The 9,658-nt window shown below is 54.4% G+C and overlaps 1 protein-coding gene across 1 annotated transcript; it reads right to left on the reverse strand.

Annotated features, from left to right (window-relative positions):
* Positions 1-1,392: 1,392 nt before the first annotated feature.
* Positions 1,393-8,921, reverse strand: Bsnd (barttin CLCNK type accessory subunit beta). The gene is made up of 4 exons (XM_052175603.1): positions 8,745-8,921; positions 4,186-4,277; positions 2,754-3,005; positions 1,393-1,792 (listed from the first exon to the last, which is right to left on the reverse strand). Exons 1-4 carry the CDS (start codon positions 8,919-8,921, stop codon positions 1,393-1,395), a joined length of 921 nt encoding a protein of 306 aa, XP_052031563.1.
* Positions 8,922-9,658: the final 737 nt, after the last annotated feature.

The following is a 9,658-nucleotide window of genomic DNA, read 5'->3' on the forward strand; positions in this document are numbered from 1 at the left end:
CTGTGACCTATCCGCAGAGAGGAGGTGCCTGGTGGAAGCATCTTCACTGAAGAGGTAGAAAGCGTTGTGGGGTGTTCTCAGTGAGCACCAGTGGGGTCTCCCTCCCTCGGCTGAGACCCTTTGACCTCCCAGCGTCCTGCTCTCAGACATCTCAGAACAGATGTAAGTTGTGTGGGCCTGGCTGGAGAAGGTAGCAACCCCCTGCTCCTTATGGCTCCCTCCATGCTGGGCTGAGAACACAGCAGATGGGGTGACTCTGCTGCCACCCAGCTACTGCTCCACGCTGTGTTCCCAACTTACAAGACAGCGAGCTGAGATCGTGAGCCCTTTGCGGCGTCGGGGGCCAATGACTGTTTTCCAAGCTGAGTGCCTGGCACATAGCAGATGCTCACTAAGTGCCAAGGGCATCAAGTAGAGTTAGTGCAGCAGCTGGATTTGGTCCATCCTAAGCCATTGCAAGTCTGCTCTGTGAGCTGCTGGGTTCTTCTGGGAGCTTTTGGCCCAGTTGTTATGACCGTCTAGAAGCCATTTTGAAAAGTGGGTGCCAGAGACTAAGAGTGCATACTTGTCAAGATTGGGGAGGGTGACACTATCTGCAAAGGTACCCAGATCTACTGAGATCTGCACATACCAAGCGTCTCCTAGGAACTATGGTGAATGAAGCCAAGATGTTGTCCCAGGGCTATACAAGCAACAGCCACAAAAATGGATACACAAGTCCCAGAGGGAAATTCTCATCTGGGTTGGGATGCGAGGAAAACTAGCAGAAGAAAGGTCACATTGGCAGGCATACAGAAATGGGTGGGAATTCACTCGGCACAAGGAGCCCTGGAAGAACACAGCTCAAGCAAGGGCAAGGGTATGGGCTGGGGGCAACTGTAGGAACAGGAGGGACCAGAGAGATATCCAGAGGTCAGATCAGGTCAGCAGAGGTCAGCCACAGAGAGTCATAGATCCCAGCACGGGGGAACCACTGAAGACATTGAGCCAGGAGACAGCATCAGCTCTGAGAGGGGTGAGGCAAACACCCGTCAGAGGACCAAAACACAGTGGACACGGGGCTCTCAGAGGCCCTGGGTAGCACCACAGGAGACTCAATCAGAAGCCAGCATTAGGAAATGGAAAAGGGCTTCTGGGAGGTCTGGCTGTAACACAGGACCTCAGAAAAACCCACTCTACCTGCAGGTCAGCAGAACAAGCTACAACCAGAAGCATGTGGCTCGCTGGGGGCAGAATTGCTGCTCCACTCCATGTGTGTTCTTTTAAGTTCCCAAGATGCCTCAGTTCACTGCCTCACTTGACCCTCTATACAATCCTGTTTGGGACTTGGAAAGCTGAGCCCTTGAGGGGCCACATGAAGACAGCAGGCTAAACCAAGGAAGCAGTTTCATCTCAGCCCTGGACATCAGGCTCGAAGCCCAGCTCTTTGTCGGGGAGGGGGTCCCCAGGGCTGTCTGGCAGCCCGTAGTACAGGTCTTCCTCCTCCTGCTCTGGTTCTTCTGCCCCTGCCTGGACAGTCTGCCCCTTCATCCTCAGGGACCATCGCTGCTTGCTGGGTAGAGCTGCTTCCTGTCTCTGCCCCTCCAGGACCATGTCCTCTGAGGCAGGAGTGTCATCAATTAGAGCAAAATCACTGAAGCGATCCAGTGGACCCCTGCTGGCCCAGGGCACCTCTGGGTGTGGTTCATCACTGTCGGGCGATGGGTGAGGACTGCTGCCTTCGCTGGAGCCCACGTCCAGGTCCTCATGGAATGAGGCCAGGGGTGCAGAGCCTTGGGGATGCGCTGGAGGGCTGCAGAGACAAAGACCATGAGTGAAGGGTAAGCCATGAGTCCCATTGTCTGGGTTCAGATCTCAGTCACTAGCTGCAGAGAGTCCCTATCTCTGAGTCTCCTTTTATTCCTCTGGAAATCGAGGGCAGTGGGAATCCTCTCCTGTGCGATAGTTTCTGAGATTTACAAAAGGTAAAATGTTCAAAGTACTTCATACAGTGCTTGGCACAGAGGTGCTCAAGTAACAGAGCTGTTAGGAAGGAAGGAAGGAAGGAAGGAAGGAAGGAAGGAAGGAAGGAAGGAAGGAAGGAAGGAAGGAAGGAAGGAAGGAAGGAGAGGAGAGAGGAAAGGAGGGAGGGAGGGAGGGAGGGAGGGAGGGAGGGAGGGAGGGAAGGAAGCTAAGAGACTCATCCCGAACTGCCGGCATTCGAGATTCTTCTCTGGACCCTCACAGTCCATCTCACCCTGTCAGGTCCCTCTGTGTTCCTTTGTGCCTCCCCCCTTGGACCAGAATCCCCAGAAAGCAAGAGGGCTGTCAAGGCCTGAGGAGGAGTTGGTGTCTAGTAATGACGGAACATGTGGATGGATTGATCAGAGATAGACTTGAAAATAACCAGGAACTGAGCTGTGGCAGGGACGAACTTGCTGGCTATAGAACAGGTCAGCAGCCCAGCCAGTATTTAAATCCAAGCACTAAGGCTCCTGGCCTCCGGCTGCTCCTAAGCATTGGGAAAAGAAGAACTATGTGCTGGCTACTTAAAGCATTGTCCCCATGGGATGGAAATGGCTGATCTGCTTGTGAGAGAAACTGTTCGGGAGAGTCTAAAACCCACCAGGCTTCTACAGCCAATTAACACCGAGTCCATTAAAGCCCCAGCCAAGCTTCCTTTGTCTGTGACCCCTGCTCCTCATTCCCAAGTGTCCTTGCCACCCTTGCAGTGCCGAGACCCCCCTGAGCCCACTCCTATGCTGCCCACTCACCTGCTCTGAGAACAGGTCTCTTCCTCGGTCTCCTCCAGCCCTCTATGGACGACCACCGGAGCCTCCACCCAGGCCTGAGCAGTATGAGGCTGGCCTTCCCTGACACTGCTGCCTCCTGTCTTCAGCTCGGGGGCCAGCAGCGGCCTGGGGTCCTCACTGTAGCCCATGACCTTCATTTGGATGTGAGTGAAGTCTGGGAGGCTCTGGTCATAGGCAGCTTCTTCCCACAGCCTGACGTACGGGGGTTGGGGGCTGGGTCCCACAGACAGATGGAGAGAAGTCAGGCAGGCAGTCATGGGTTTCCTCACCGTGACCCTCCTGTCTGCCATGGGGGGATGGGCCCATTGATTTCACAATGTCAGGGGTGCCACAGATGATGATGCTAAGGCCCAACGAGGTGAATAAATTTAAGTGGTCTGACCCAAGTGAACTTCACATAATGTCCCCAAAGGTATCCACAGTCCATGACGGCAAGACGGAGAGGACCCCACATGAAGGCTTGCTAGGCCACTCCTCAAGAATCACTGTTGTGGGTTCACAGCTCTGATGCAGAGTAGAGCCACAGAGCGAGCTGTGGAGCAAGCCACAGCCAATACATGCTCCCTGCCTGAGGCTGGGGACTGACTGCCTCTACACGCCCTGCAACTCCAGGAGGTGTTGTGAGGAAACTGAGGCATATACATAACCTGCCTTGTACATAGAGAGACGCAGACCCTGCCTGCTTGGTGGACCAGGACCCTAGTGATCATTTGCTTCAGAGATTAGGCCCTTATTCAAGGTCACATGACTGGGACGTGACAAGATAAAGGAAGGAACCCCAGGTAGCCTGAGCTAGTTATGGTCCCTGCGATAGTGTTTGGGGTGGCCACTGTTTCCCACTGGCACACTTTCCTCTGTGTATCAGGAGTGGAAAATGCCAGTGTTACAAACTACCCAAAGGAAGCAGAGTGGCTCTCAGCGCCCCCTAGCTGCAGAGCCTGTAGCCTGGCCTTTGGAGCGTGGGAGTCATGGCTGAGGGAATTAGCCAAAACCAAAGGGTTCTCAGCTGTGCTCCAAGCTAAAACCAGGGCTTGGCACCTCTGGGGGGGGGGGGGGGAACAGCCCAGGGCCACATCAGGCTGGGATTCCCACCTGCCTCCTTCACTGACTCGCAGTGAGATCTGAGATTTGTGCTTCTCTGAACCTCCATTTCTACATGCGCAAAACAGGAATGGCCGTGTTAAGACACAAAACTGAGAGTTTGAAACTACTAATGATTTCAAAGAGTGTGTTCTCGGGAAACTCAAGGCAAAGAGGGAACTGGACAGAACAAGACAGAGACACAGCACCCAACCCAGGCATGCTGGTCCTCCCTCTCCTTACTTCTTCCTTGCACCCCTCTGCCACACTTTTGACAGGAGGCTGGACTGAGAGCCATTCCGACCGCACTTACCTCTTGGCCTCTGAAAGCCCGGTCTCCAGCAGGCTCAGGGCCTTTGGGGACAAGATACCCTGGAACTCAGAGTCTGCAGGCACAAAGGTGATCTGTAAGAGGAGAGGACATGATCTCTGCAGCTAGCTGTCTAGCTGGGCACAGCTGGCTGCTGGGCCCAGGGCCTCTGCAACCTTCTTTGCACGTTGTACGGGAGAAGGAGGAGCAGGAAGGGCCTCTGCTTGCTGCCGGAGTTCCTGTTATAACAGCTCCAGTGGGTACGCAGACCTCCAGGCTCCTGTCCACAATGTCCTCCCTTCACTGGACAGTCCCTGTGCAGACACCATGCTGGGCACTGGGGGCAGTGTGTGTAGCAGAGATGCCCTGCCCTGGGGTCTCTACAGAGGGTACTCCATCTGCACCTCAGGAGTGAGTGGAAAGCCAGTCACTGACCTGCGTTTCACAGGGCTCGCCTGTGATGGGGAGGCGGAGATACAGATGGCTGCGAGTGTACCCACAAAACACCATCCCTGAACCTTCTGGATCAAGCAGCTACAGGAGTGCTACAGGGGTGGCTGCTGAGGCGTGGGAAGGCCAGCCGTGAAGGAGGGAGTCGGGTGAGGTGGTCCTAGAGCATTCTGGAGACAGGCCCTTGCTGTGGGTCCTAGGAGCCATCCCTCCTTCCAGAGCCTTCTTGAACTCTAAGGGTTAATGAAAGAAACTTCCAAGAGACACCATGCTCAGAGAAACACTGTGAATCACCACCAGGAGACGGGTGATAGATAATATAACACAAGGAACATAGGCAACACCGTGCAGTCAGCCTTTGGAAAGAAGTCCCGACGCAAGCTACAGCAAGGGTAAGCTTTGAAGGCATGGTACTGAGTGAAATATGCCAGGTCGGCATGGGGCAGAGATAAACAGGTAAGATTCCACTTCCCGCTGAGTGATGGTGGCGCACACCTTTGATCCCAGCTCTTGGGAGGCAGAGGCAGGCGAATTTCTGAATTCGAGGCCAGCCTGGTCTACAGAGTGAGTTCCAGGACAGCCAGGGCTACACAGAGAAACCCTGTCTCAGAAAAACCAAAAAAAGAAAAAAAAAGAAAAAAAGAAAAAAGAAAAAAAAAGATTCCACTTCCCTGGTGCACCAAGTTGTGAAAATCAAAGAGGTAGAGAGTAGGCTGTTGGCTTCCCAAGACTAAAAAGAATAGAAATGGGGTGGTACTATTGCATGGTGGGTCTAAATCTTTTATTTCCCAGTTTGGAAAGAGTTCTGGAGATGGGCTGACCGCATTGCTAATGTGTCCAGTGTTTCAGACTGCGTGCTTACTACAGTGCATTGCGAGTGTGTCCAATGCTTCAGACTGTGTGCTTACCCACAGTGCATTGCGAATGTGTCCAATGCTTCAGACTGTGTGCTTACCCACAGTGCATTGAAAATGTGTCCAATGACTCAGACTGCGTGCTTACCCACAGTGCATTGCAAGTGTGTCCAATGCTTCAGACTGTGTGCTTACCCACAGTGCATTGTGAGTGTGTCCAGTGCTTCAGACTGTGTGCTTACCCACAGTGCATTGCGAATGTGTCCAATGCTTCAGACTGTGTGCTTACCCACAGTGCATTGCGAATGTGTCCAATGCTTCAGACTGTGCGCTTACCCACAGTGTATGCTGTGCTTTTATGTCTTATGGAGCTTTTAGTGGTCTCTGTCCCAAGAGAGCAGGGAGTACCACAGAGGGCTCTCGCAGCACGCTACCTGGACACTCTGCTTCTCAGAAAATCACAACCCGGTCCCACTGAAGTGCAAGCCGCTGAGCTCACAAGTCTGAACACTTTTCGTGCAACATCTGGTGAGCCTCTGGTGAAACAGCACTCAGAAGCACCATTCTCTGCCTCCTCCCGCAGAGTACAGGGGGGGAGGGATGCTCTGTGCACCAGCAAAGCTTCATGAGGATGGAAAGATGGGAGTGACGGGTAACGGAGCTTTGACCGCGCACATTCCTGCGTGGGGTCACCACTCACTCCCTCGCAGGAGTCTACGCATCTTACATCCGTACAAAGGATGCTCTGTGGCCAGCTGGATCATGACCCAGATAGCATCATCACCACCACCATCATACTATCACAAACATTACAGTCCTCACCATCATCATCACTACCACCATCATCATCACCACCACACAACTGTTACTATCACCATCACCACCATCATCACCACCACCATCATCATCACCACCACCACCATCATCACCACCACCACCATCATCACCATCACTATCACCACCATTACCATCACCTCAACCGCCATTTTCATTGTCACGATCATCGTTGCCATCACCACCACCACAGTCACGAACATGGGAAGCATGGAGGAGACAGAGGGGAAGCAGCATTCTAGAGCACAGATTTCTAAAGAAAGAGGAAGGACTCGCAAAATTGATGATCAGAGGGAGGGATCAGACCTGGAAACCCTCAGAACCTCAGACTAAAGATTTCAACCCTTCTTCACAGCCATGGGCATTCCAGAGGAGCTTTCTGCAGCGGGTACCCGTGGGATCTCAGTTCAGGCTGGGCACTGGGAGGCAGGAAGGACCCAAGAGGCAGGAAGAGTAGAGAGGGAGGCCCACAAAGAGGACAGGGGCTCCAGCAGAGCAGTGTAAGGACCAGAGGATGCAGGGCCAAGGCTCTGCTCCCCCGGCCACTCCACACCTTTTCCCTCACTCCCCTCTTCCCAGTTCAAGGTTCAGGCTCAGCATCTTCAGGAGCTCCCCACACTAGATTTTCCCTGGCTCAGTTCTCCTTCTTGACCGATGCCTGAGGCCCAGGTGAGCACCAGATCTAACCATGTTTGTGTTCAATCCCTAGTGGGGCAGCCTCCATGAGGCGTAGGAGCCCTTTCTCCCTCCTGCTCCACGCAGGCGCGGAGCCAGCACCCCTCCCACCCCCACAGCACCCTTTTCTTTCTTCCCTTTAACCATGCCCTGCATGGGGGGGCGCGGCTCTGCCAAGGTCACAGACTTGGCACAGAAAGCAGGGACTTGAATTGGTGTCTGAGGGACACTAGGAGGTGTGTGTTTCCACCGCCATACCGTCTCGGCACACAGTGCGTGAGCCTTCAACAGCCACTCATTAATGCTCACCCCTCCCCCTACCCCCAGCCCCCTGCTGTTACTCAGCCCCCCTCCCGCCCCTCTCCCTACCCCCAGCCCCCTGCTGTTACTCAGCCCCCCTCCCGCTGCCCCCTGCCAGCTGTCCCTAGGAAGGACGCCCCTAGGGTGCCTTTTCAACACGCCCACCCTCCCTGGGTGGGGATGTGGTGGCTCTGGCCCCAAGGCCCTCTTCTCCCAGTGACCTCTGCTCAGGACATTGAGCACATAGAGGAGAGTTGACTGTAAACTGCTTTATAAATGGCTCCAAACCAGTTCCGACTGCCCAAGCTCCAGATATAAGTGACATGACAGCCCAGGGCTGGCTACAGAGGCAGCGGGACTGGGAGAGTCTGGGACCTGGCCCCAATTCTTAGAACTCCTTCTGGGTACTCACACCCCCAAAAGAGGGAGGTGCGGAGGAGGCTAGGAGGATAGGGCTGTTAGTATCAGGGTTCAGTGCCCCCTTTCCCACACCATCCTTCTGACCCACATTGTACAGTCAAGGAGGCAGAGGTCGCTCAGGCTCCCAGACACTTAGAGGCAGAACGCAAGTCAGACCCCTAGTGTCCTCTCTATATTCCCGAGTCTGTCTCTAACTAGCTATGTGACATTGTGACAGTCACTCCATCTCTCTGAGCACTGAAGTTCTACAGCACCTGAAATGTTCACTCCTCAGGGCTGTGCAAGGATCAAGAACATTAACAGCAGTTGTTTAACTAAACACAACACTACAGTGGCTAATATGCCCTTCCCCATCTTCCACATATCATACACGGGCTACCACAGGGCTATGCAGAGCTCAGACGGGTGTGTGTGTGTGTATGTGTGTGTGTGTGTATGTGTGTGTGTGTATCGGGGCTATGTAGAGCTGAGACAGGTGTGTATGTGTGTGTGTGTGTGTGTGTGTGTGTGTCTGTCAGGGCTATGTAGAGCTGAGACAGGTGTGTGTGTGATATTTTACAAATGAAAGCACTGTGTCTCAGAAAGTCCCGGCACAGCAGAGCCCTCAGCAGCTGGAGTCCTGTTGAGCACCCGGGGCTCCCGCTGCTTTTAAAGCAGACTCCAACCCAAGATCTGTGCTTCTGCTTCAGGGTCTGCAGGATGACGGGGAACTGCAGAAAACGCAGAGCCCTTGGGACATGGTCAGGTGAGCTGTGGATTCCAGCTTGGCAGATAGCAAATGCTGGCCAACTCTGATCAATCAGGGACAGGGCATGGATACCATTGTGTCCCTGTGATGGCTCACTCCCGGTCCAGACACCGGGGCTTCTGATCAGCCGCAATGAGAGATGGGTAGATAAGCAAAAGGATATTCCCCAGCGCAGAGAGGATATAGGGAGTCCAGATAGAAAGAGCCCAGCAGCCGGAGGCCAGGGGCTGGTATCAGAGACAATGGGAGCCGCCTGTCCTTCCGCCCCGCAGCCCCCCTACCTTAGGATAGCATTGGCACATGCTCCAGAGGACACCCCCAATCACCATGATGCTGCCCATGGCATAGAAGGTACCGTAGACCTGGGGTCGATCGTGGCTCATAAGGAAGGTGCCCAGGGAGAGCAGGAAAAGGCCCAGCACGATGAAACCGATTCGGAAGGTCTTCTCATCAGCCATGGTGGCTAACCAGCCCTGGCAGCTGATTGGCACCTCAGCAGAGGGCTGCCCACAATCCTACTCAGACGTCCAGCTGGCTCCCAAGGAGGGACGCCACACTAGGTGGCTGAGAACCAAGGTAATGCACAGAGCCTCGAACGGTCCCCGCAGGTCCAGCTCTCAGCCGGGGGCCAGGCGGGGCATGCGACACGCTTCAGTGGGCCCAAGGTCCCAGCCATCCACCTTTCTTCCTGCCACTCTCCTCTGCTCTGGGCCCGCTTTGGAGCTTGTGAATCTGAACATGGGGCAGAGGCAGGGGAGGCTGGGGGAGGTCACAGGGGCCGGACCAGCCATGGCTTTGACATCACCTCATTTGCCTACTGTGGAACTGAGCCCAGACGCACTTTGCACCTCCCAACTCTGGGTGGGGCCATGGTGGCTTCCAGGACCCACAGGCTGACAGCTTAGGCACCTTTTCAAGGACACCTGATCATTTAAGCTCAACAGAAAAGTCTGCACCTACTTAATGGTCACCCTCCTAGATATGTCTCCAATCGGCTCAACGAAGGAGACGGGTGGGGGTGGGGGGTGCTCCATTTCACAAATGAGGACACACACATAGACAGGGAGCCTGCCCAAAGTCACAGGTAATAACTGTGGTATTAACACAGAGCCGAGAGGCTGCATATCCCAGTAGCATGACCACAGTCAACCACAGCATAGATGAGAACAGGGGCAGGCCACAGGGGCAGGCCATG

The sequence above is a fragment of the Apodemus sylvaticus genome, chromosome 3 (genome assembly GCF_947179515.1).
Source record: "Apodemus sylvaticus chromosome 3, mApoSyl1.1, whole genome shotgun sequence".
NCBI lineage: Eukaryota > Metazoa > Chordata > Mammalia > Rodentia > Muridae > Apodemus > Apodemus sylvaticus.